General features: G+C 44.1%; 2 protein-coding genes across 5 annotated transcripts in view; one reads left to right on the top strand and one right to left on the bottom strand.

Moving 5' to 3' along the window:
• LOC108162045 overlaps nt 1–27937 on the bottom strand; it is an 87421-nt gene that overhangs the window by 27171 nt on the left and 32313 nt on the right. The window contains exons 6-8 of the mRNA XM_017296572.2: nt 27534–27763; nt 3533–3760; nt 2494–2633 (exon numbers count right to left, since the gene is read on the bottom strand). Of these exons, the coding sequence (XP_017152061.2) occupies nt 2494–2633; nt 3533–3760; nt 27534–27763 (598 nt within the window). The remainder of the gene's footprint in view (nt 1–2493; nt 2634–3532; nt 3761–27533; nt 27764–27937) is intronic.
• Nucleotides 236–27908, top strand: LOC108162036. 4 transcript variants are annotated; one of them, XM_033393583.1, is made up of 13 exons: nt 236–259; nt 6792–6882; nt 9084–9481; nt 10009–10181; nt 11155–11220; nt 12294–12434; nt 12561–12690; nt 15273–15409; nt 18792–18936; nt 21066–21331; nt 23412–23531; nt 24017–24155; nt 26863–27453. In XM_033393583.1, the coding sequence occupies exons 2-13, from the start codon at nt 6819–6821 to the stop codon at nt 27451–27453; spliced, it is 2370 nt and encodes a 789-aa protein (XP_033249474.1). In that variant the 5' UTR covers nt 236–259; nt 6792–6818. The 4 variants fall into 4 exon arrangements, with proteins under 4 accessions (XP_033249474.1, XP_033249475.1, XP_017152048.2 ...); XM_033393584.1 differs by having other exon boundaries at nt 254–309; XM_017296559.2 differs by lacking the exon at nt 236–259 and adding an exon at nt 5103–5209.

Here is a 27937-nt window from a genome sequence, read left to right as displayed (position 1 = left end):
GGGAAAGTAAAGGTCTCTTTAAAAGGTCAATTGGCTTGTCTGCTTACAAGTTGTTGACTTCTATGGAAACAATCTTAGAAATAACATATCGGTGCAAAAGACGTCAAGACGTTGTATCGTATATTTTCGCGTGCTCTCGTTTATGGAATTAGCGATAGTTTGCCAGGCGGATCATGGATGCTGGAAGTAATATTAAATGTCGAGGCAATCGATTCCGGCTCAGTTTATTCCCGACAGCAAGGCAGCGAGCAAGTTTCCAGTAAGAAAAAGTTTTCAAAAAAAGCTGTGATTAAAAACTAACGAAACAAAGTAATCAAGTGCTCCTCCTCCACAAGTGAAAACCAAAACCAATCAAGTTAGCCGTGAGGCGGAACTGCCTCAATTCAGGTGCCAAACCCAACCAATCAGCCACCCGAAGACAGTTAGTGGGTGGTGTGTGGCAGGCAGCTTATTCAATGAGGAATAGTTGGTGGCCCAAAACTAATAATAGCATTAGTACCGCTGTAACACTTAATCAGCAGCACAGTTGGGCCTCGGAATGCCGCTCACTCCAATCTCGACAGGATTAGTGTGGCAATTAATGACCGAGCCCTGCTGGATGCTATAGATTATTTTACACATGAGTCTTGGCTGCCAGCGAATGGGAGCGCCAAGGCATGTTAATCAAAGCCCGACCCGACCTGGGTAGGTTCTTGATAGTTGTGGCTGCTGGCGCCTTGGGAGCTTAGGGAGCGTTAGCGACGTGATTGGAAAATAATTGCATTCATTAAGTAGGTTATGGTTGGGTCTTGGTCTTGCTCTTGGTCTCGGTCTGTGGCCGTTAAACATCTCTTAACTGGGTCAAAATCGGGCGATTGGCAATTCAATAGGTTAACAGTTGAACGCCTCAATTTCGAGCTTTAAGTTTCTCCAGTAACGTACCCCCTTTTATGGAAAATAGCTTCCGCAGAGGTCGAAAATTGTACATAGTAGGGAATATTCTTCCTGGCGTAGAACAATCTACAATTCGGATAATAAATAACACTCCCCACGTGAAATCAAGCATTCAAAATTCACTTACTTCCGGTTATTTTAGTACGCAAAAGTTAGGTCATCGGACGGATCTAATGTGTAGTCGTTTGTGTGATGCAAAGTTAGTAAATGTCCAAATGAATGACTTCACTTCACTTCACTTTAGTTAAAATATTTACTAATACTGGCCCCATCGTTGGGGAAACATGTGTTTGCGGCTTGTTGGCAGTCATTTTTTACACATCAATGCGTTCAAGTCGGTCTGGGAGAGCAGCTTGGCCCTGCCACGTGTAGAACTCTTGTTGCACACACACACACACACACAGGAATGTGTATGGGTATGGGGGTATGAGGGTATGCGTATGCATAAAAGTAATCATAAGTTCGGGCTACGACTGAGTCGAGGAATGTGATATTGGAGAGGCAGACTGCTCCCAAGAAAGGGTCAGATTGTTTTACCAGAAGCATTCGTTTTGGAGTACTTCCAAAATAGATTACGATATCGATTGGCAGAGTTTATTTTATTTATTTGAAAGAATACGGTTGAGCACACAATGATTTATTTTGTAGTAAACAAAAATAGTTACCTCCAGGTGAAAATTTTTGTTGGCTGAGCTCCAAATGCAATGCACAAGTGTTTGGTTGTGTTTTCCAAGTATTAAAATGTTGTTGAATGAAGAACTATGAATTAACTTGGTTAAAGCCAAGTTGCCCTCTCCATTCTAATGACGTCCCATTACGCATTTGTGCCTTGTGGTGAGGCTGCGGCTGCAAGTCACATTGTCGGGGAGACATGTTTCGTAGTGGAGCCTGAAGGAGTGGCTAAAGCCAGACTCCTGACAACCCCTGCCAAGTGGTCCAAGTAACAGCCCCTCGTTAGTCACGGCCATATGCTTTTTATGTAATTCACCCACGCACACAGCACACAGCACATACGCAGCCCATACGAGTAGAGCGCCACAAGCAAACTGAAACTGTTGGCCCCCACCAGAGTATCGCACCATGCCACTCGTGAATGTTGGCTACACATGTGCTCCAACTGCCTCACACTGTTGGATTTATGATCAATCATTCGGCTGGGCTTACTGCGGTTAGGTTTCGTCCTGGTCGACGCTTTGGCTGGCCTCCGTCTACTTCTGACAAATCTTTATCTTCGGCTTCGCTTATTTATCCTTTTTGGCCGTTTCATTTTTATTTTTCGAGGCATTTTTATGTCATGTTTATTGATGTGTAAAAGTCATAAAGTCAAATTGAACACTTGTGCATCTCTAGCGAACCCTGCCTTCCCGTGTGTGACATTGGATGGATAGAAGCTTTTCCTTATTTTCATTTTACTCGTATACTATTTTATTAAAATTCGGAATCAACAGAAACGGATTTAAGGCGTTCAACTGGTCAATGTTTATAGTATTTTGAGCCGGGGCACTGACCCTGACTCCCTGGGGTTATGTGATAAGCAGCTGGGACCATCTATCTACTTACCTCGTTGCCTTGCTGGCATTTACCGCGGCTCCGTCTTTGAACCACTGGAATTGCATGCGGGATGAGCCCTGGGCGGTGCAGGATATGATGAACTCGCTGTCCTCGCGCACGCTTCCTTGCGGTTGATTGACGCTCAGATCCTGCAATGGAGGGAAAACGCATGGACAGCAGTCAGACAATGTTACACTAATTAGACATCAGTCAGTCGGGATATGGCGGTTGAGGTGTGGTTTTCGAGTTGGGGTTTGGGGCTGGGGTCGGTCCCTCAGTTCCTGTCAGAGCTACCAGGTTGGCTCGCTGTTCTTGTTGGGCACCGCCTGAGGTTTGTCGGCTTGGTCGTCAGGTTAATGCAACTTAATTGCAGGACTCCTGATGAGGCCAATTGTTCGCTCATGCAAGCCGCAATTAATAAATAATTATTTTCGTTGTTCGGGCCGAGTGTCAAGTGCCACACTGTTGACATATTTATGTACGGATATACGCATATTTATTAACACGGCACTTTGCTACATGGGCTATTACTGTTGTTGTTTTCATTGGCGACTCGTTTGTTTCAACACGTGCCTCAATAGTTCATAAATTATTGTTTAATACATATCGGAAATGGAAAGAGTGCCATCTATGTAATGCGCGGACAAGTATATTTATTACGCTTTTAATAGCCAGCCTTCCTGTCTCCGATACGTATTAATAAAAGCACCATTCGGAAAAAATCAATGATGGAATGATGGAATGCCTCCAATTGATTGATGTTCTCCGAGTGCAAAGTGAAAAAGTGCCAGCGACAAATTAAATATGTATATTTATTCCACAGAGTCGGAACATTTCAATAGATAAGTAATGAAAGGCTTTAAAGTACTGCCTGTGGTGTATTTAAGCGAATATTCTTGATCTCATTGTTTTTTCCACTCTAAATAAAAATCTATGACTTTGCTTTCAAACTAAATTCTGGCAGGCCAAATTGGGCCAATTGTGCAATAAAGAACTGGATTAATGAGTTTTTCTGGATTTTTTCCCTATTTTTTTTATCGTTACTCACCAGCAAATTCAACGGCGGATTCTCGTCGAAATGATGAAAATTGGCAACCAATGTAAAGTTTCCGATTCTTCCACGCTCCACCATTCGGGTAATTGCCTCCCGAATGCGCTGCGAGTCACCTTTGACCCCAAAAAAGTGAAAAGTCATATCCAAGCGATCGGTGGAGTTCGAAATCAGTTCAAGATCGCTGATTTTGGTAATATTGAAGTTGCGCAAGACACGACCAAGCTGTAAAATAAAGAACAAATATACAGAGATTACATATACGGCTTACTCTTTATGGAGAGAAAATCCTTTGACAAAACACAAGAACTTCGAAAAATGTGCCCACAATAAAACCCTTTAATGTCCATCTTCCTTTTTTTCCTCATTTTTCTTAGTCTTTTCCCACCTTAACCTTCGACTCGTTCTTCCACACGACACTTTTTCATAATTTGGAATTAATGGTAAAATATTCCAGCAAATAGCACCTTTGAGCATTAAGCACGCATCAGTGTACAACGTATCCGTGCTAGATATGGATAGCAAGGTCTGTGTGGGCAACAGTTGGGACCAAGTCACCTGCAGAATCTTACACTGGAGAGCGCTTAAAGCAACCGTAGGTAGACCTTCGCCTTTTTTCGGTTGCTCTGCTCTTATCGGACCTGCTTTAAGTTGCGGGCTGAAGCCGAAGCTTTTCTCGCTGAAATTGGCCATAAAAGACATTTTTCTGGTAGAAGTTTGCCGGGCTTTGTTGCACCCGTGTGTGCCAGGCTGCAGGAATTGACTCGTGGTCGTTTTACTTAAGGCTTATCCTTGTCTGAAATGATTATGCATTATGCTTAAGCCGTATCCTCCTGCTGGACCCCTACCCATGTCCCAGATGGTTGGTTTCCCAACTTGTTCTTTGTTTTTTGGCTTTGTGTAAAAATCTGCTTGAATATTCGAATTATTACAGTTTTGGTTTGAATAGAAACAGCCAATTCCCAAGCACAAGAGGGTAGTAATAGTTTTTTCACACTTAAACATTGAGTATCTCGAAAACAATAGTTACACAAGGAAAATCAACGCATTTCGCTTCTATTTTCCACCACCTAATCATTTAGGACTATAAGCCCTCGTATAGGGGGGCACTCATTTTCCAGGGTTTGAACTTTTTGTGAGTCGCAGACATAACCAATTAGCGCTCTTAATTAAGACGGAAAGTACATTGCTACAATAGTGTGGGGAAATGGAGAAATGGGAAAGTGGAAAAATACTCTGGAAAAGGGGCAAACCGTGAAATCAAAGCTGACAACGAAAGTCTTTCGGCTTTCCTGGGACTTACTTTGAAGTGGACATTATAGGTTGTTTTAGCGAAAACTTATTGGTAGTAATTATGTTCCCTTCTAGCGCCTTTTAGAAAGAGCTCGAAACCTTGGTGTTTCAATTGGCTTTTTGATGGGGGGATGGGGGATTTTTTTCACCGAATGCGAAGCTAATGCAATTCTCTCGCCCTAATTAGGGCCCGGTCTGGTACTCATACAAATTAGTGGTGGGCTCCATTGTTGGGGGCACAAAAATAGTGGGATCAACAATGCAAAGCACCAAGTAAAATCCGGCCAGAAGTGGAAAGTAAAGCTCGAAACGGGCCTGGGTCTTCACAAGTGCCTCGTCGTCGTCGTCGTCGTCGCGCAGGGAAAACTTCACCCGAGTTGTGTAAATATATAGTTACGGAATTAATCAGAAAAGTGCGCACAAAAACGAAGGAAGCGAGTAAGAAAATAAATATTTTCGGTTAATATAAAAGAATTTCCTGTAGCCTTCGTTCTCGTGCACACTTCCGCCCTATTTTCCCTCTACCATTTTTCCATTTTTGTGCTTCTTTCTTTTTTTAATAAATATGCCGCAAAATGAAAGATGGCAAGTGGTAAGAAAAAAAGTGCAACAGTGAACGTGCTGCAAAGTGGCTTCGGTTGTTTGGCTTGCAAGTTCTTAAGAGGCTTGTGGGGAACGGGTGAATGAGTCGCGTCTGTGGGCTCTGTGCAGCGCAGAATAAAGACGGGCACGAGTAGGCCGTTTGTTTGCGACTGCTCTGAAAAGTTTTTAAGTAAAAGTGTGGCAAAAAAAACAGTTTGTAGAGAAAGCTACTTCTGACATCATCAGAGACTACGCATTAAAATTGTCCACTGAGGCCTGAACTCACTATTCGTGAGGTGCATTGCACTCAATCTGCCGCATTCGAAATAAAATGGTGCTTTGGTCAAGCAACTTTGATATCCTGCTCCGTTCCGAACCAAGGCAGGCACCAGACAGGCCTCGCATCGAAGTAATTTCATTGTGGAGTAAAAATCCCAGCTCCATTAAATCTGAGGCTTATTCGCTTACACTCATGTACATACGTTCTGGCAGCGTCGATGGCAGGAAGATCCAGTCGGGAGCCGCCAGTCTTCAAGCAGGGCAGGGCGCAGCATCAGCACTCAGGCGTCAGTGATATCCTGCGCTCGTTTGCTCTGTTCCTCTATTTAATCGTATTCGCTTCGGTTTTATCTCAACTCTGTGCTAATGGCATTTTAATTTCAAGTAGACGAGAGGACTGGCTGGCCCAATGTGTATCTTTAAAGGTTTTTTTTGTTATTTTTCCCCTGCAGTACATTCGAATATCGACTATTCGCCAAATACTTGAAGGCAGGTACATATACATATACTCGTATATGATTGATAAAAGGAAATTACCATTGGGATGGCCAGTGGAGTCCAGCGAACATGCTATTTTAATTAAGAAATTTTAATTCATCTGCTTCCGAGCTGTAAGTATGCTTCTGTTCTCTGGCAAGGGATCCGTACCTTTAGAAAAATGCAAGCAGGGCTCACTCTCGGCAACTACTAATAATGACCTTCAGCTCGCATTTACGACTACTTACCTCTCCGGAGAGTGGCTTTAACATTAAAAAGTTCAGTCTTGAAAGCGAAAATTTACCTAGACATGCCGGAGAGATGCTTGTGCAGTGACGTGACTGAATATAGTACGGCTCGGAGTAGTCTGGGATAACGGGCTGCATTTATAGCTGGGGAAGTGTTTCTACTGCTTATGCAAAGCACAGTTATCTGTTTTGAATGCGTTCAGGGGTGGCTAAGAAGGAGTAGACTTCGTTGGGCCCTGGCCAAGCAGCCCAGAAAAATTTAAATGAATGTCTCAGTCTCTGGGGGGAGGGGTGGCCAGGGTCTGCGCCAGTCACGGAGCCTGACTCGGAACTCAATTTGCTAACTAAACGGGCCACTTTGGTTTATCCATTCACAGGCTCACCCGTTGACAGGCGTTGACAGGATGCCGGGCGTAGTCTTTCTAATCGTTGTGCCGACGGCAAATTTCGAACGTGAGCTGATTTACGGTAAGTCCGGGGAACGAACAGCGAAATTGAATAAGCGCTTGTGCCTAATTAAATACAAAGTTGCAATTTTGTTTACACGAACCTGTAACACTCACCTAGGCGTTGGCAACCGCAAAATCTGCCGAGCGGCCTCCAACCCATGCTCATAGTGATCCGTTACCACATCCCCAGCCCCAGCCACATCCCCACCCACGCCCACTCCCACTCCCACATCTACCTGTATGCATTGAGCTTAGCGCGTAATTACGTTGTTTAGTGGCGTTATTAATTATTTTATGACATCGTAAAAGTGTTTCAGCAACTGAAAGCATTCCATGAATGTTGCATGAACTCCCATCAGACACACACGGACGTAAACACAGAGCCGTAGATTTGTTTGTTTCGCATTTTCGGTAAGGCCTGACAGAGTTTGCGGCTATCTAACGCAGAATCCTACCAAGAATCCTTGTAGGAAGCCGACTTTACGAGGGCATGTCAAGAGTGGGAAGCACACGCTGCCGCCAGAAAATGTAATATTAAAATTGAATTAGCCACGAAGAAAATTTCGAACTGAACAGGTTGAATAAATAGAAAAGTTTGGGCCAAGAAACCAAGAAGCCAGAAGGTAATATTAGGTGGGGGCTGGGCTGCCAATTTTTTAATCGTTCTTCCTGGATATTCCTGTATACCGAAAAATGATTGTTAATTATAAAAAATTCCCAGCGGTCCATTTTAGCAAACAATTTATCATAATCAAAGGCGATAAAAAAAAAATGGATATAATAAAAACTCATCAACAATATAATTTATGAAATAAAAGGCCGCACCACATGGAAACGCGAGTATGGCGTCCTGGGAAATCTGACACGAAAAAAGGCCATGACAGGAACGAACATGTAGGAGTCAATTTTTGGCAAGAGCATTAATCAAACATTTATTTAAATACAAAACAACAGCCGGGCCATCGCCATTGCCATCAAAGAAAATCATCATTAATTTAGTTTGTCACTATGGCAGCGCCCAGGCTGATAATGACTATGAAGCTAGGCTGATGATGGGAGCAGGGGCATGTGGGGCATGTGGGGAAAAAACAGAACAAGTACCTCAAGTATAAGGCCTAAAGAATTTCGATGCCAAAAAACTTAAAATAAAAAGTATACTTGTTGTCCTTGGCGACATCTTAAAGTGTGTCAAATAATGAAGATGGAAAAAGGAGAGCGACACATTTAAGTGGAATCAGTGTAGAGCAGGGCTCAAAGGTGTCAGACATAAATCACAGATTCTTCAATGCCACACCTATCCAAGTTTAACGAATCTTTGGCCGGATCTGGCCATTCAATGCCAGTAACCGACCCAGAGTCACAGAAATAGGCAAAAGCAGAGCCACTTAGGTTATGGTCAGGTATTGGCTGGCCGGGGCCAAGGATGGCAAATGTGCTGACTCTTGGAACTTTGCCCACCAGAGAAACTATGCGAAACAAATTCAGACCTACGCCCGACCTACACCCGGCATTGGCTGCGGTGGGGCGGGTCGTGAGTCCTGGCTTCTGGCCTAAGCGCATTTAAGCTTTATTTCGGCATTTGTCAATGTGGCGGGATTTATATTACATGTCGATGTCTGGCTGGCTCCCCCCCCCCCCCTCGTCTGTGCCTGCTCGTTGGCATAATAAATTGTGATCCTTTGTATGGTTTTTATATAGACTTTGATTTGATTTTTCGCCTGCCACTTTATTTATTTATTTATGTAGGTACAAATGTAGCTCAAGTGGAGCTTAGTGGAGCCCCATGCGGCATGGGCGTGTTTATTTTCCGACTTTAATTTGAACAAAGGTTGGTCGAGCACAAAATACCCGTTTAATTGTATAATAACAATGATTATTTGTTATTGGTAGGGTGGCATTTAATTAGCGTAATTTGCAGCAAAAATGAGCTTAGCGGTCGACATGCCGCACATCGTTGGCCGTTGTAAGCCAAATATTTATTAAACGCATAACTGGATATCCAAATATCACAGAAATTCACGCTAATTATAATATAAATAGTTAAATGGCAATAAATTAACCGAAAGAAAACTATAGCCTAGCGATTTGGGCGGTCAAAGAGAGGCATGCCGCGAATGCTGGCTACTAGCCGACCTTCATGTATTATATAATACTTCTTAATAGTGCATCAGCTTTAATTTATGTACATGTCCACATCACCTTTTCATTAACCAATTTCAGGCACTTCAAATAAAGCTAACACCGAGACTTCTGCCGGGACTATTGGTAGCCATGGAAACCAACCTGTGGTCGGCTCGGGCGGACCAGGAGGGGCTGGTGGCGGTGGCGGTGGAGGTGGCAACAATAATCTGAACATCAATCTTCCGGAGAATAACAACACAATACTACGACTCGAAGTTGAATTACGTGACAAGAATGTGCCCAAGTATCGACGCGGTGTGGGCGGTGGGCGTGGTGGTGGAGGTGGCGGTGTCGGTGGTCCAGGAACTGGACGTGTCGGTGTTGGTGGTCGACCAGAAGCAGAGGGGCCTAAGCGTACTGCAGGAGCCCTAGGAGGTGACACAACTGCGACAACTGCGTCGCTGGACAGACGTAATTTAGTGGTGCCGCTTGAAAAGGTAAGTCGTTCTCTGGGCAGCCACAAGTACCACCCTCCCTTTCGGCCATGCTATCGACCAGAAGGTACGGTCAAGAGCGCCGAAGCTTTATGTGTCCCCAAGCACTTAAAGTTGATTTTCGTGTGCGTTGTGCGTTGTGCGGCAAGAGTTTGATTTCAACTGCGGCTGTGTCTTCTGGGCCCGGACTGTTGCTTTGTGAATGCACTTAACGAGACAGAACGTGACTCGAGCGCATTGCATACTTTTGCGAAGCGCAAGTAACGTCTGTTACCCAGATGTTATCTTGTGGTGGATTATACTGATGAATGGGGTGGTCTCTAAGCCCCGGCCAAGGATTGATGAATGCAACACTTGGGACAGACAGACAGACGGTCTTCGAGCAAGGCCGAGATAAATCAACAGTCGCCAAGCCATTAAATCAAATTCTGTCCAGCCCAGCCCCGGATCCCCAGCGATCCAATTAAATGCAAAAGTTGTAAGTCGGAGGAATGCTCCGCGCTAAGCTGTTGCTTGTCTTTCTTTCGCAGGTACTTGAGGAGTTACTTGTCAAGCTTGAAATTGAGCACGTTACTTGGACAACAAGCAAAAAAGGTTATTTTCATCACGTCGTTTTTCCGCTGCAAGCCGGCGACGCCTGCGAGACTACTCTGCACTGTCTCACGGAACTGGGCATTGGCACTAAATTGAATTCCAGTGTCAGGTAAGTTGAGACTTGAGACATTGAGGGGGACAGGGGGACAGGGGGACAGCGGGACGCAGCGCTAAACGTGCCGGGAAAGCCAAGAACTCGGTCGCTCCACACTTTGCCGTGCAACAGCTGGTCGACCCCTGGCCTCGTTCAGGCCCTGTCTCTTGGTTTTAATAAAAATGCAATAAAATGCAGAAAGATGAGAACCCAAGGCTTAGTGGGGGATCAGTTGCCTCAGTTGCTTTCCTGAGGTGTTGTGCATTGCCATATTTTGATTGCTTGTAGGCTTCTAGGTAATACTACCGATAAAACCGATACTTCTTGGCAACAGCTGGACAACAGCCGTCTCAAAATTAAAAGTGTGATTGCTGTATAAGTTACATCTTATTTTAAATAAACTTAGCTCCAACAGCACCGTACCGGACACTAGGCCTTGAAGAAAAGCTCCCAAGTAATTAAATGAAGAAAAATGCAAGAGAAGCTGAAGTTAAGCAGAACAATGAACTGCACTAAGTGGGACTTTAAGTAAATTAAAGACGAACAGACAAAGGCCAAGGGGCAAAGAACAAGAAAGAGCATGCAGAAACAAAGGCACTAACAAAAGCTACAGGAGCAACAATACACTGTAGGATGCTGCAGGAGAAGGGACGATAAGTAGGTGTGATAATCATTTAAGAGCATTAAGCAGGAGGGATTAAAATGCAGTCGAAGGTGTGACCAGTTGCCAAAGGAAGTCGAAGACATTTAAGAAGAATAAGAAGCAAGAAGCAGATGTTTTTCAAGCCTTCGGGCGGAGTAGCCAGACAATGTAAAGTGTTATCTGATTAATACCCTTATGCGCACAAATTTAATTCAAATGGAAGATACTCTGTAACGGACAAGGTATACAGCAATACAGTACTGAACTATTAACCTATAAAACATGTGTTACTTATTAGTTTTACTATTGCCATGGACTGAAATCTATATCGTTCACCCGTTGCAGCGTTCTGCCGTGCAGCGTTAGTTATGATGCCATCACAGATGCGTCCAACATGCGAGATGACTACAGGTAAGTGCATACATCTGCATCTGCATGTGCATTGTGCTCGCGAGTATTGTGTTTCTCCGGCATGGCATTGTACGGCACGCAGTCGTTTGTCAGGGCGACTGAAGTCAGTCTTTTGTCAGGCTCCCTCCCGCAGCTGTCGCTCTGTGGAAAACTAATTTCAGGTGTTCTCCTACGTGTCAAAGGCGTCAGTCATTTCATTAACTTTCACTGGCAGTCGCAGTCGCAGTCGCAGTCGAGTCTTAGTCTCACTTTCAACGTCATCCTTTGTCCGTCTGGCTATTAGAAACGTGACATTTGCCTCTTTCACGTTGGCATCTCTTTTTGGCTATTTCTCTTTGCGCCTCGTCTAGCCGGAAGACCCCCACAGACCCGCCGCGAAGAAGGCCATAGGCCTTGGCTCACGCCCAAGTTTATTACTCTTCTGGGGTAGACTTACGAGCTATTTGGGACAAGTATTGTCACAGAATTCGGAGTCTAGTCGACGTGTCGGAAAGTGAAAATGCCAAAATTTGCATATGAAAGCTGGTCTGGGTTGATAGGGTTATGACTCTGGCCCTAGACAAGGGTTAAATGCATCCAGCTGGGGCGTACAATTTATTTGCTTGCTCTTGTCCTTATTCGAAATGACAAAGCCGACAGTAAATACATATACACACGGTGACTTCCTGCCAAGTAATTGTCACAGACCTGGACTTGGAATACCTGTGTGCATACATGATGAGCTTGTAATTGGGGTTAGCGTGTGCTCGAGTTGAGTTTTGTTCGTGGGCGATGATTTGGCCAATGTTGTGGTTGAATAATTACACCCAGGCAGAGAAGGCAAGGACTCCCTGAAGATACTCGTACTACGAGGCGCTAAGCTCATTGAAATCAAGGAATTTCAGCCAAAAGCATCCATGTTTCGCCTTACTCTTCAGCCCCAATAAAAGGGCATTGCGCCAATTACACAGCTGGAGCACATTTTTATCCCACTTGGTGTTTTCACATTAGAAACATCTTATCCCGCCATTACCACAGTTTATTTTATGGCGGCGCATATTTATTTGAGTTTTTATGTTCTTTGCCGTTTACAGCGACGATGCCGAGGACGTCTCGAAGTGGAACACTTTTGTGGAATCAATTAAATCGAAATTAACCGTAAAACAGGTGGTGGACGGCGTACGGGCCGGGGGCTCCCTGTCCTTTGACTATCTGCTGCTAATTGTTACCGCCGAGTAAGTACGGCCAAAGAGCTCAAGAAAGAGTTAGCGAAACAAGTTGGAAAATAACCAACTCCGTAGTAAAATCTCATTTCTCTGACCTCTAACCTCTAACCTCCAACCTCTGTTTTGTGCTTTTAGCTCTCTGGCCGCCCTCGGACTGGTCGAGAATAATGCACCAAATATTGTTGCGGCCATGTTGGTCTCGCCGCTTATGGGGCCCGTAATGTCGATAACATTCGGTGCAATTATCTCCGACAAAGAGCTAATGGTAAGTGCTATATTCTTGCCACCATTCACGCCACATAGCGGTTGTGAGTTTTACTGTGTTACCGCTACAAAAAAGCTGGGCAAAAACAAATCCAGAACATAAAACCTTGGGGAAAAATAGAGAAACCGGAAACGGTAGATGAAGGGAGTTGTCCAAAAGCCCATTTCGAATCGCTTTTCAAATGGAATTGTCAACACTTTTTCGCGACTCTTTGACTGGGTCTACATATGTGATACTTTTGAGTGATTTATGAGCAAATGACATTTGAAAAATAATAAAAACTGCATTGCAAATTGCGTTGAAAGTCGTCGGTCCAATGGCAATCCGTCCTCCGTGCCAGCTGTCAAAATTCCCATACACCCAACCGAAATATGCGCCAGTGAGGGTCGGACGAGTGTATTTGGGTTATTCCAGTCAAATGAATAGCGACATAACGACACAGCGCTTGATGTTTTGCAAATTTGCATCGCTTTTGTGGTAAATGGTAAAGTTGTTGAATTGTTTATTGGCAGCGTTAGCTCGAAGAGGGTGGAGCCGTATAAAATATTCAAATGTTCTGGGAAATTTGGATGGAAACAAAAAATTGCTATCCAAAAATCGATATATGAATGTAAATACATTTTGTATTTTAATTATAAACGAGCGCTTTGAAACCCTTTATTATTAAAAATGAAAGAATCTTTTAAAGCAATATTATACCAAGTTTTACTGCTCAGAATTATACCAAGATAGAAACACCACCAACAGCAGATCTTTCTTGTATATAACCTAAGCTAAGCTTCTTAAAAGTAAGGAACGCAGCTCTTAGCAACACGTTTAGCTCACGGCAAATAAAACTGAAGTTGAACCGCATTCTTACACCACCTTATGGTCCGCATTCTAACACCACCTTATAGTCCGCATTCTAACACCACCTTATGGTCCAGCTGCTCTTAAAATTGTCATAATTGTCACGAAAAGAAACAGCAACTATCTTGCTTTCACAGAGCATACTCCTTCTTGAATTTTTGTTAAATTTAAAGCGGATTTTGCTTCATGAAATTAAAAGACTGGTCTTAGGGCTCAAAATAAAAGCAGACAAATTTCGGACACCTTTAAACAAATACAAGCAGGGGACAAGCAGCCTGCAACAAATAGACAAAATAAAAAGGTAAATATATTCGTCTGCTTTCAGTTCTAATGAAGAGGCGACTGGGCCAGTCTGCCTTGGACTGTACCTATCCCACAGGCAACTTGTTGTCGGCTCGGCTCGGTGTCTGCTGACACAATTTTTAGCAGCACACTCAGCCAACCACACCCCGTACACTCGTGCCAGGTACACCCGTAGCCAGGTGTCTTGCGGCTGTTGACATCTGCGTACTTCAATTAAAATTTAATTGAAATACATACATATGTCTGTGTACATCCTTTTTGCCGCCTTCCTTTCATAAGGGAGCTCAAGTTGCGGCAGCATAATCTTTTGCTAAAACGATAGGGTGCCTCAGTTGGGCCATAAAGCACGAAACTTAAAGCGCGAATAACTTTTCCTAAATACAACTTTCGAAGAATATACTTGGAGTTAGACTGACATGCTGAAGACTTTTCAGATGCACAAATACATTTTCCTGGGCAATTTAGTTCATTCTTTAAGACCTGAAACACCGCCCTGGATGGATGAAAACCACACCAATCCTGTGGCTTGTTTTTATTTTTTTACAAAATATTTCAACTTTAAAAAACATCACTGAAAAATATTTAATAGACACAAGCAACATTCAAATTATCCCGCATGCAGGGAAAAAATATCTCACACAAAAATTCCCATTACAGAAGATGAAAAGGTGAAAAAATATTCAAAATTGATGGCAGCTATTAAAAATAATTGATACAGACAAAACGTTAACGGCATACCATAACAGTCGAATAGTGAAAACGAGTTGGTTTCACAAATGTTTATAGTCCAAGGTATTGAATGTTATTGAATAGCAATTTTTGTAAATATTTGCATGTCATTTAAAGTTGAAAGGCAGATTTGTGTGTAATTTGTTTACGCATTACGCAAACCCAAACGCAATGTGTTTCGTGTCTGCAAATACTTACTAGAGCAAACAATACAGCGGAAATTAGTACAGCGTTTTAGCCCAACTTTAATGCTAGTTTGTTAAACTTTAAAGTGCATTTACTTGAAGGGACACTGCCATGTCTTCAACTAGTTAGTCCCTTGCTTAAAGCCTGTGTACCACTTACTTTATATGCGTCACAGATGTGTTTGACTGGCGAATGTGGGGAAGGGAATATGCCAGATATGCCAGTGTAGGGTCGGGTAGTGGGTAGTGTAGTGGGTAGTGGGTTTGGCATACTAAGACGACATCATGTGGCTGACATTAGAGCATTTTTCCTTTGTGTGTGCAGCTGCCAACAACAGTTTTGCAGTTGCGTAGCTGCAAATTTGGGTTAACATGTCACGAATCCACTCGCAGTTTCTTGGCGCTTCAAAGTATGCAATATTATCGCTTAAAGTGTCGCTCTCTGGCGTCTTTTGGCATTTAACTTACTGTCTCACCCTCACTCACCCGCCCGTCCCTCCCCTTCTCTCATTTCAGCGCGTTGGCTTCCTTTCCCTCGGACTGGGCATGTTCATCTCCCTACTTTTCGGCTTCGTTTTTGGTCTTATTCTGGGCACCACCGAAATGCCTTGGGGTCAAAATTCCGATTGGCCCACGGAGGAAATGCGCGGCAGGTAAGGCAATGGTAAGCAACGTTAAACAAGCCCCAAATCAGACCCAATCAAGCCGAACAATTACGGTGGATTGTCGAAAATACCTCACGTTCGCAACAATTCACCATGAACAATAAATTAATTCCGTTTATTTGGTCATCGACGGATTCGATTGGGTATAATCAAATCTGAATGACATTTCCTGAAGTTGCGGTTGCCAATTCCATTCAAATTCCAATTTGTTTTCGATGTAGAATTTAATTAAGAGATATTCATGATTTGCAATTCCATATTCTATCTTTGAACTCACAAATACTCGTATGTCAGAGGCCAAAACGACGAGCAGCCCATATGTTCGATTCCAGCAAGGGATACGTACATACGCGTGTGTATTTGAAACAATAGCACCCTTTTTATACACGCTGGATATTCCAATGAATAACACACAATTTCCATTTGAAAATCGAACAATTTACTTGACTTAAAGAGAGCATTAGAGTGACAAAAATGACTAAATGTTTAGTGGAAATGTCTGATATGAAATCATGTTTAAAATCATAAAAGATATTACCCGTAGCTTTTTGGCAGTCGGCAGTAATGGGGAAAAACCATTAAGAATATTAATCAAGTCTAATTACCAAGAGTCATTCATTTCCCAGTGACAAGAAACTCGACTCCCTTAAATCCCCCGAATTTCCAAAGCGACTCAAGAGTTTAAAGAAAATTCGAAATCCATTAAATATGTTAATTATCTAGTGTCGCAAGAAGCTCAAAATTTGCTACTACTTTAAGTCATTGGTAAGTCTATGGGTGAGAATCTAACAAATTACTTGCAAATAAGTCAAATAATCTAAGACCCTGGAGTAATGTGAGGCGTGTGCTCGTTAAAAGGGGTTCCAGCCGGCAGTGCGCGGCAGGGCGAGGAAACAATCTTTTCCCCATCCTTATACCCATCCCCATCTCTCCCTTCACTTTAGTCTATATATATGAGCACACATTTATTACGGCATCGTTTTTTGTCGAAGAAATCTTTAAGTTGCCACGCGCCGTCTGTGTAAATCTGTTCCAGCAGTGGGCACAAAATAGGCTTAGGGACGCGCACGCCCCGTAACAGCAGCAGCAGCAGCGGCAGCAACAGCAGCAGCAACAGCAGCAGCGGCAGCAACAGCAGCAGCGGCAGCAGCAGCGGCTAGAGCAATAAATTAAGCTCAGCCACAGAATTCGCCGGAAGTTGCGTGAAATGAATGTGTGTCGGCAATTGTGTTAATTGCACAAAATAAATTGTTAAAATAATATTACACAATACACAATGTGGCAGAGGCTCGGTTGAGCCTGACATCTAAATGTACTCGCACATACATATGTACATCCGACATGCAAGTGTATTAGGCATCTGTATCTATGTATAATTAAGTGCCGTGGTCTGGGCTGGTGCTTTATTGTTGGCCAAGTCCCACCCAAAGCGCCCATGACTACCCACGTCTTCATCATAATAATAGGTACACATAATGAATTCTTCCAGATTGCGTGTGCCTATTGCGGGCATGCAATCAACGTGAATTTCTTGTGGTCATTCTTCTCCGACTCCGACCCATTGTTGGCGTGCACTCAACTCAATAATTGTGTCACGTGGCGCGTGCAGATAGAGCCTTGTCATTGCGGACCATTGGATTAGCGACGTTCATTTGTCAGCCACCTCATTGATGATGGAAAAACTCTATTGGTTGATAGGGAATTTGCTGTGGAGGAAGAGTCTCTTAAGTGGTTGCGTTAGCAGAGGTTTCTCCAGTTCCAGTATTAATTAGATTCCTAGACTTAAATATCAATACTTCATAAAATATTTAACTACGTACAAGTATTCTCAATGAGGGAAGCTTTCTGGTACAGGTGTTATTTTAATTACGCAGATTGCACCCTCCTCCCATACACATTTGTCCAGACACAAACATAAATAACAACACCGAAATGAATTAAATATATACTGCTTTCGGAGTGGGCTCCCCACACATCGTCACTGTTGCAGTTGTCGGCGAGTGCCACATGCAACTAGCAAAAATTATCAGTGCAAATATCGTCATGGGAAAGTATCTGACAGATACGGATCGTCTAGTCTGCAGCAGCCAGGAATAAAATGTGTACACGAGTATGTGCTTGTAAAATATGGAACTGTATGTTTGTTTCTGTCTTGTTTGTTTGTTCTACTTACGTTCATTATTTAATTCATAATGGAGTTAACTTAAATGAGAATTCAAAGCAGCCCTGTTCTGGCCCTTTTTTAGTTCCATGCACCCACTACTCATTGAAACAGAAAGATGTACGAGAAAGCTAGGTACATTTCATCACATACTACTCGTATGTACCCACAGCATTATTTGAAGCACTTTTCAACACGCGACCCTAACTCACAGAAAACAATTGAAGCCCTGATTTGCCCTCATTTGCATTACTTTCAATGCACGTATTTGAACCATAAACAATTTGCAGAAACAAATGTATATGCCTTGCCTAATGCTCGGGCATAAAAAGTTAAATACTCATACAGCTCATACTCTAGCATTCATAAATTAAACCCACACCTACGGCGACCCAGCAGAGCAAAGTCAAAGCGCCATTAATCAAGAAAAGTTGCTCCAAGGTAAAAAATATTCCGAATTTTCGTATAGGCAAACCAAGGGTACAAATGGGGCGAATGAATCAAAGCCGAGAGGGGCGTGGCACAGCCAACAATACCCTTTTGTTTGATTTAGGACACGCGTGACTCTCCCTCGAGTCTGTAATGTGCATATCTATAGAATATATTGTATATAAATGGACATTCGAATAAGGGCTATAAAATAAACCAAGACAAAAGTACTTTACGTAAGAGCATACCCCCAGAAAGGGTATAGAATCTCGTCGCAATGAAAAGTTTGCCAACATTTCTCGCCATTAAACGACTATGACTCCCGACTCCTGACTCGACAAGCCGTGGGCGACCAGGTTGGTTGGCGGAAGTGATAACAAAGCCGCTGACACTTGACAAACTTGCGCGAGTGTCAAAAAATCTTTGCGCAATGAGAGAAGGTATAAAAAGTCACCGTCACCTGGCGACAAAGAAATGGTCTGCCCTCCCGCTGACCCCTGCCGCGTCAAGGGGCAAGGGGCAGGGCAGATAAGCAGCGTCAGCGACAGTCGTCGGTTGTTGGCCAAACATTCATCTAAATGTGACTTAATTTGCAGTTACCTCCGGCGCCCCAGCGCCTATCCAACAAGGGGCGACAAACAGATGTAGCATTTACTGGAGAGGGTGGACATTTGTCATTTGCCTTCTGTTGTATTTTTAATTAATTTTCATATTTCGTTTTTGCTCTTTCGTTAGCCATTTTACAGTTGATTTTTCAATAATTTCTCTTTCGGTTCACAGGGGCAATGTGCGCGCCTTGTGGATGGGCGTTCTGTGGGCGTTAACATCTGGCACCGGCGTGGCCGTAGCCCTGCTGCAGGGCTCTGCGGGCCCATTGATCGGTGTTGCCATTTCGGCCTCGCTGCTGCCCCCGGTTGTCAATTGCGTGAGTACCCACTTATCTGTGTATGTGTATGTGTATGTGTGTCTGAAGTATGCTTAATTGGTAAGCCGATGCCTGAGGCTAACAAAAGGGCTTTTTCGGCATGCATATAATGAGAAAAATCCATACAAATATTATGACGGAAAAGCGTTTATTGAAGATGTTTTCCGTGACCTTGAATTGTCTTCTTTGTAGAAAGACTGCGCAGTTGATAATTTTTGGGGACTAATCTAATCATAATTTATAGAAAAAAAAGCACGAATAGCTCTTACTTCTAGGCATTTCACAAAATTCTGCTATGGGACTCAAGTTAAATTCATACCGAAAGAACGAAAACGTTCTCTATTTATTACATCCAAGTTCAAACCAATAATTCAAGTGTTGCAACAATTCGCAAACGCCCTGGAAACTGCAGTGTTGTTGCAAAGGCTAAGGGGGGCTAAGTTGACAGAACGGACCTAGAGGCCGGACCACGATTGGTATCGGAAAACGCAAACGAGAGTTGGAGAAGTTTAGCAATGGCATTTTTTGTGGAACCCTTGAAGCGAACTTCGCCATAAATTAGGCCGAAATACAATTTGCTGATTAATCTGAAGTGCATTGCCCAAAAACTTTTCCCCATAAATCTGTCCGGCCGGCAGGAGTTTGAGCGGAGGCCACTCCGGACCAGTTCTCAGCTGTTTTCCTACTTTCTGTGGCGTAGCCGCAACGAGTGCATAAATTTCGACCCAATTTTCAAGTGCAAATTGTGAATCCAAGCCATGAAGCCTGTTTCCCAACTGAAAGCGGATGTTGCGTAAAATTATAAAGCGGGCACACACACTGCAAAAGGGCAGAAGGCCGAAGGCAGAAGGCAGCAAAAGGCAGCAGAAGGCTCCGAAGGGAAACGCATACAAAAACTTGCACATAGGAAACGGCAGACCAAGTGCCACACAAACAAACAAACTTCCCAGCAACGCCGCTTGCTGACATTTATCAATGCTGACAGAAAGACAAAGGCGCGGCTGGGAGGCGGAGGCCACAAGCATGACAAAATGATGCAAAAGGCAAATTATGGACACTGGGTAATGGCTAATGGAGGCGAGAGACGCAAGTCCCAGCCGAACTTTAACCGGCTAAAACAATGGCGCCGAAATCGCTTAATCATGGCGGCCACTGCGGTCGAGCATGTGTGCAAGTGCCGCCTCTCCACCTCCTCCTCCTCCCATCCTTGCGTCAACCTACATGAGTATGGGCTGCATAAATCAGTGGCACGCACTGAAGCTGTTCGTTGTTGCTTTGTTGCTTTTCTCCACGTTTGTTTTTATTATTTTATTCTTACACACAAAGCGTGTTACAATTAATTGCTATTTCGTCTGGCCCTAAGGCAATAGCCTGGCCAACGGGGCGTATGAGTAATTTCTTTATTGGCACGCTGAAGAGTGCGTTGTGTGAACCCATTCCAAGAATTGCAATTGACAATTTTGGTTTATTAAATTTGCGACCAGTATATATATTTGTAATTTTCTCGCAAAATGAACTACGAACTTCCGTTTTTCTTTTCGGGAGAATTCACGGCTCCTACTTTCAAATCCAAGCACGCAATAATTCACAGAGTAATGGTCATAAATTCGAATAATAACGAAAACAGAAAGTAAGTCGAGGAAAAGAAATGCCCTCTGCTCGCAGACAAATGGAAAAACAAACACACATCCGTATAGGAGTCTATGTATGTGTGTATGTGTGTACATAGAAGGCACGCACTTCCGGATTTGCCGAGCAGTGTGCTGAGTCATTATAATTTATAATAGCAAAGAAGAGAACGAAGAGAATAGAAGAATAACAGAACGAGCAGAAAATGCGACAATGAAGTTTTATCTGCGACGCGTCGCCCACACATACTGAAAAGTTATAACAATTCAAGGCCGGCAGGCAGTCACACTACTTTGTATGCCAAAGGCAGCCGACTCACACGCCTTCCGATACCCCCACTCTGAACTAAGCACGCGGCGACCTTCTGACCCCGAAAGCAGACGCGCCAGTCCAACCACATGTGACCGGCCACCAAAGCAGCGTCGGCCATGACTAACTTCAAAGTCACACTCCTGCCCATCCGTCTGACTTTCCTCTCTTCTCTTCCCTTTGCCTTGCAGGGTCTGTTTTGGTCGCTGGCCTGCATTTGGCTTATATATCCGGAGAAGCACATGAGTATTCCGCACTTGAAGAACGAGCCAATGAACTCGACCAGCGCGTATCCCTTCCTCTACACCAGCTACTTGCCCACTGAATTCCTGATCAATGGCATTGTGTCCGCTTGCCTGACTATTGTGAATGTGATTTGCATATTTATCACCGCCATAATAGTACTGAAGATTAAAGAAGTATCCGCACCGTATACTGCTAGTCCGGACTTAAAGCGGTGAGTAGATTCATAGTTTATACAATACCTATATAGTATTTATACCCCCATTAAATACATTATATTATTCGATATTAAGTTGTACAGCCGTTTGGGAAATTGTATACATTCCTCTGAATAAGGGAAAATTAAAAATCTGCACTGTATTTAATGATGGAGGAGCAATTACTTTTACGCTTATCATTTCCGTTATGTCCGCTTGGCCAGCCTCCCGTTTGGTAGTGTGGTAGTGTAATTAATAATGCCAACAGACGCAGACAAATATCAGCCACAAGGTTCTCCAGTTTCCCGTTCATTGGCCTGCTCTTTCGGGGTTTGTCTTCGTGGTCGATCATACGTATCCCATACGTATGCTTTATATGCAAATTGTACACAATCCTTAGCACTGACATTGACTTTAACTTAATCAGGTCTGAACTGATGACTCCCAGTTTGTTTATTGGTTTGCTCAATCTTAGATTAAGGAACACAACGGGCAAACACAGTGCCCGCAGACGACACGTGTGTGCTGCGACCAACTAGCTGGGGAAATTAACTTGTATTGTCTGACACTTCAGCAGGCTGCACGTTTAAATCAATAAAAGGCTGGAGCTCAACAGAGTGTCGGAGAAGCGATTCGTACTCATACACAGCCAGTGTACAAGTATATTGGATTGCGTTGTTGCTGGCCTTTTAGCGAAAACGATTTGTTAGAAACGTCTTCCGAATTGTATCCAACATTCAAAGAAAATTACATCAGCCAGTGCTGCGCGTTGCTTAGCTTCCTGAGCAAGTGCTTCCTTCGAAATATGATGTATCGCATAATTAACTCACTTATTCCATGTTTTCCCCCAGTCGGCAAGTGCCGAGTGGTCTAGGCAATCTTAATGAAAATAAATGCCCTCCATTTCTGGCCGAAATGACAAATGGGAACCTTAGCTTCAGTCTCAGCCTGCGTCAGCGTGCCGAAGCCCGGCCCTCTAGGCAGTCCTAGAGGCCAGACATATGGCTGGCCGTAACGACCTTTAATTTTCGAAAGTGCCGCTCGAGATAACTTTAAGCGCGGGCTAAACCTTCTTCTACCCCAGTTGTCAACGTACTTCTGCTACCATAAACTGACCGCGAAAGAGTGTACCATTTTATTTCATTGCACATACATTCGTATGTACGCGTTTGTAGGACATATGTAAAAACATTCTGTGTCCATGTCAACGTTTATTTAAGCACGCACACGCTCTGCAGCCTCGTTGCGGGTTGTTTGTATAGCTTTTAGAAATTGTGTATGCGGAATTCATACTCTTGCTAAGGATATGTTTATTTTGGCCAGAAGCCTGCGAACACCAACGCGATATTGGCATTATTGGCTATTGCGAGAGTAGAGTAGGTCGAGATCAGATTGCTATATAATCCAGCCCTCATAGCATCTATTGGCCAGAACGTGCATTTGTGTAAATTTGCCAGAGCCATCCGTTCCCGATGGTTTTGTCTGTTTGTTTTTCTGCACTTTGTCCGGGCGAAGAGTCCAATACTTGCATGCCCTGGCGGGTCCTGGGCAGCGACCCTTTTCAAATAAAAGGAAGCAATACGAAGGACAGTCTGAGTGGAAGAACAGGGAGCTCGAGGACCCCTCCCAGCATATGCCAAGCCATGCCAGACGGTCTAGTTTTCGTTCCGCAGGCTGTTGCATTACGCATAAAGTGCATGATTTCATATTTATTTGTAGTTATTCAGTTTGCCCGGCTTTGGCGAATTGGTTTTGTTTTCGTTGCTGTGGTTCTTTCTCCTTTGACAGCGGTTTATGGTTGCGAATTTCTTTTCTCTTCCAATTTAAAATGATTTTTATGGGGTTTCTCTCGGACAGATTCTTGTGCCACCACAAATGGGGGCCGTGGCTGCTGCCGAGCGGCACGCCAATAGCCTGAAGGATATTTCCTATAATAGGAAAAGTTCAGATGAGCTCAACTGAAGGAAAAGTTTTTGTAGAAGTTATCGAAAATATTATATAAAATTGGGGCCCAAACGATCTTCGTTACGTTTATGTATATACATGTGTAATTTATTTCATTTAACTATTTTTGTAAAATATTCCTTTTTGCAACAGATTCTGGGAGACCGATCTTCGCACTGTGCGCAAGACGAATCGCTCCACAATGCGGCATACCATCTCCCGTGCCCGTGGCAGTGTTGCAGGAACCGTCAGGGGGATGGACAAGCTATTTGGGTGAGTGGTAAACATAGATAAGAGAAAACTCCTTGCAGCAGGACGCCTTTTAGTCAATTTTTAAGTGTCGCCTACAATTGCTTTCTGTATGAATACTTGAGTGGGAATGTCCTGGGGCAAGGCAATTTACTCCACACATTTGTCATGGCAAATGCTTGAAAGGAATTTGGAAAGGTAAATAATGAAAGTATTTATGTCAGGGCAGGGAAATGCGAAAACAGCGAACAAGAGAAGCTGTGCCAAAATATGTATCGCATAATTGAAATCATTTCCCAGTATTTATGGCGTGCCTTGGCTTTAGGAGCCCACAAAAGGTAACAAATGGTGGTAAAATGTGTTCATAATTTGGAAAATTAACTCAATAACAGATTTAGATGAAGACTACGACAGCTCGATACCGATTTGATTGAAAAGGAACATTTCAGACATATTTTTAGAATAGAACGATTGAATAACACTTGTTTCCGTCCTCCCCTATGTCGCAGGACCGGCCACTATCAAGGACTGGAAGAACGCGATGTCCAAATGGATAATGCCCTGGAGCGTGCCTTAGCCCAGGCCGAGAACGATGTCACATTCAAAAAGGTCAAGCGGATGAGTTATTCCAGCAATGCGGCTGGTGAGGTGAGTCCTGCACTAGCTCAGAATATTGTTTTTACTTGGGTTTTCCAAAGTTTATTTAAGAATTGCGCAATTTAGTCTTAATTTAAGAGTATGTTTGTTTTCTGCATGTCCTATGTCGTTGGCGGTGTACGTGATTCCGTTCTGAGGTAATTTAGCCGGTTGTGGTTCTTCTCCTGCGCCTTGTTTTTGTGTTGCGCCTCCTCCTCTGCTTGCCCCGCTTGATTCTCCGCTTGTACTTGACGACCGTCTTCTTTTTTTTATTGGTGCTTGTTGAGGTTGTGGATGCAACCGTTGTTGTGTCAGAAGTGGCAGGAGCAGCGGTTGTCTCAGCGCCCGTGGCTGCCGTGGTCTCTTCGGCGGCCACTGTCGTGACTTCAGCTGCTACCGTGGTGGTTGCCACGCACTCGGCGTTGGTTGTGTCGACGGTGCAGTCAATGCAGGCCGCATCCGTGGGTTCGGCCTCACAGGTGACGGCCGCCCCAAACGGCAGGCTTGCTATGCAGAGGGCCAAGAGCACACAGCTCAAGATCGCCGTTGTCTTCCTCATCTTGCTGGAGATTCGCAAGTGGCGAATGATAATCTTTTCCCCCTGGATGCGACCTTTTATATTCGATTTCGATTCGCAAGTTTGCACAGCAGTTTACGACTTCCCTTTGCAATTTATTGGCATTCAGTTTGCTCTTGTGTCAGAAGGTGGGCCTAGTTAACACAAGCCCAAATATTTGCCATTTTATTATTCATCAATCGAGCCATCGAGCCCAAATTTCTCTATAAAGCAACAGATTCAGTAATATTGATTCAGTTGATACACATAGTATCTGGTTCGCCTGCCATCTATCAATATATGCAAATACAAATGCCGAACACACCTGTTTATGTTTGTCCAATCTTCTGTATTGCCTCTCAGAAAAACATTGACCGTATAGTAGTCGTCGTGTCGTTTGTTTGGTTCCCATTGAATTTGATGAAATTATAGTTAAACCAATGCTAGCTGACAGATACCATATGCCCTCAAGAGCGATAGGAAGTGTCTGGAAATGGCATTTGATGGCTCAGACCTCTTCAATCCTGGCCCAGACAAGTGGCGCTCCGACGAGCAGTATTTAAGCTTAATTACTGACAATTATTTGGCGAAGTGGAATCTAAGCAAAAACAGGGAGAAATAGAAGTTGACCTCCTCGAACCCAAAATGAGCAAAAAGATGTCCAGAATGTCCACGTTCTTGGGTGGGTCATAAATCCACGCAGTTTGCAGCTACGGGTTTTCGGGAAAGGGTAGTTGTGGAGGAACAACAACTCAAGATCACTAAGTAGCTGAAAGGCATATGCGGGACTTCTTCTCGTCGCTGGTCAAAATTTAGGAAAGAAAAACCACTAATTGCAGATCTAATCGGAAAAGTTTCATTTGTATATCCTCACCTTTTCGCTAATGATGGAAAATTTGCATGCCACAAGCCCGAATCTAGAATTATAGGGCCAGGGCCAGTTAGTCTGGAAAAACTTTCTTAATTTCCTGTTTAAGAGTAGGCGTGGCAGGCAGGCGCTTCAATTAAAACTCGCCGCCAAGAAGCGTTCAAAAGCCATCCAAGCGTCGATTGCCACAAATCAACTTCTACATTAATTCATTTCGGAGCAGGCGGATAGAGCTCGAAAGAGGAAGATGTGAGCAGACGGAGCCGCGGCGAGGATGGCATGCCACTTGAGTGGATGGCAGACTGACATGCTCTAAATATTTCGAGAGACAGGCTACAAAATACCCGAGCGAAATGCGAAATGCGAAATGCAAAACCAACTTGCGGAGCCTGCGACAACGCCCTCGAAACCCGCCGGCCCTCTCGACAGCTTGTAATCAGTTTAAAGTGAGTCCCGGCCACTAAAACTCAATTAACCCCATTTGAATGGAGCACGAGGCAATTGAAAAAACACAGAAACATAAAGCAGAAACGAAAACGAAAATGAAAACGAAGAGTGAGCAAATCAAGGCAAAAGATTAAAAACGGAAATGGTTGGCCATTGAGTATGCCACGTTAAGAGGCCGCTCCTGGCGCTCCTGACGCTCCTGGCGCGGCATGGCATAGGAGAAGTGAGGGCTAAAGGTTGGCAGCATTTTTCACTTAAAACCGCATTGATACTCAATTACCAGGTCGGCACTCTGCTCGGCTCCGGCTTGGACAAAACAAACGGCGGATGCGCAACACAGGAAAACGGAAGCACTTTGCAACGGAAATGAAACATCAATTAAAGTCGCACACCGAGCAGCTCCAAGCGGGCGCCCTTCCTGAGAAGAACCGGCGCCCTGACAGACCTGCCAGCCTTCGCTTCCGAAAATATATTGCTTTTCTTCCATTGCAAGTACCAGTGCCAGTGCCAGTGCCACTACCAGTGGCAGTGCCATTGCCGGCACAAAAGAGGGAGAAAAGGCAGTCTCTGGCATGCTCGTGCGCTTTATTCACACAAGGCCACAAGGCCCAAGGGCATAATTCGTTAGTTTTTATTGCTTAATTGTAATTTCTCATATGAATACTAGAAAGTTTAATTGGTTACGTTGAAGTATTAGTGAGCCTAGCAATTACTTATTGAACAATTAGCAAACTGCAGCAGTTTCTTAATAATAGGTAAATTAAATTAAAGTCTAAGTAAACCTGATGGTTGTATAGCCTAAGAGCCATAGTAAATTCATGCATATATCTGTATTTTTGTGTTTGTAGCTCACGGAACGTCTGGCAAAGATAGCCGGCCTCAACAGAGTCAAAGCCGATGGTGACCCCGTGCAAACCAATTCGAGCAGCCTGGCTGGAAGCCGGATGAACTCGATCCCCAACTCTCAACTAAACGTCGATCTGAAGGTCCTAGACAAGCTCGTGAGTAGTCTGCTGGAGCAGCATTCTTCTGGAAGTAAGTCCGCGGAGTCTGGCACCCGTACTCCGCCCCTTCAGCGGCTGGCCTCTAAGAAGTTGAATCGCTGGCGTCCCTTATCCCGATCGGCCCACAACTATTCACGTGGCGAAGGCAACGATAACATTGGCGGGAGCTTCACACAGCTGCTGGAGCGCACCGAGGCGCAGACAGCCTTGGCCCAGCACGCACCCAATATGCCGACAATCATGGAGAGCAGCGCCGGAAGCCCCACTCCGAACAATGCGCAGCAGCAGGCCTCCCACCACCCATGGACCTCCTCGCTGGACGGCACACCGGGAGCTGTGCGTAACGTTCTCCACAACATCAGCCAGGCTGCCTCTGCGGCCACTAGGCGCGAGGGCGACGACCAACTAAATTTGACGAACAATTATGTGGAATAATGGAATGGATGCTTTCTCCTTGCTTAAACCTAACTTAAGCTAAGCACACATTTTCATACTCATGTTTTCACTCATCTCACCTGTCGTTCCATGACACCCGACAGCTGCTCCCTCTCAGCATACCGATAATATCCTGTTAGATTTGCGCCGAGTCGCATGGTCACTTCGTAACGAGTCTTCCCGCTGCGTGCCGAACTGGGGTTGCCTCTCACGACAGAGTAACTCCGGCCGGAACTGGGACTGGCGCCGATGTAGCTGTCAAAGTTGCAGGCACTATGACAATCGATGGAACTCGCATTAACAGTGCATCCTAGAAAGAAACGGCAAATACTTGATGAAATTCAATCACTGGAACATATTCATAAAAACGAACCAGCACAAATAACCCTTCATCCATCACCTGAAAACCAACTTTGCCACACAAGAATAAGGACGATATGAAAGTCGGTAGATGCTGTGCAAGAATTCTTAACGTCAGGTAATA

The sequence above is a fragment of the Drosophila miranda genome, chromosome 4 (genome assembly GCF_003369915.1).
Source record: "Drosophila miranda strain MSH22 chromosome 4, D.miranda_PacBio2.1, whole genome shotgun sequence".
NCBI classification, from domain to species: Eukaryota; Metazoa; Arthropoda; class Insecta; order Diptera; family Drosophilidae; genus Drosophila; species Drosophila miranda.
This window is presented reverse-complemented; position numbering and strand designations above follow the sequence as displayed.

Coding starts and splice junctions, on each gene's coding strand:
- LOC108162036 (XM_033393585.1), top strand. CDS start 6,819: ATGCCGGGCGTAGTCTTTCTAATCGTTGTGCCGACGGCAAATTTCGAA. Junction 12,691..15,272: donor TCTCCGACAAAGAGCTAATG/GTAAGTGCTATA, acceptor CTCTCATTTCAG/CGCGTTGGCTTCCTTTCCCT. Junction 21,332..23,411: donor GCTAGTCCGGACTTAAAGCG/GTGAGTAGATTC, acceptor TTTTTGCAACAG/ATTCTGGGAGACCGATCTTC.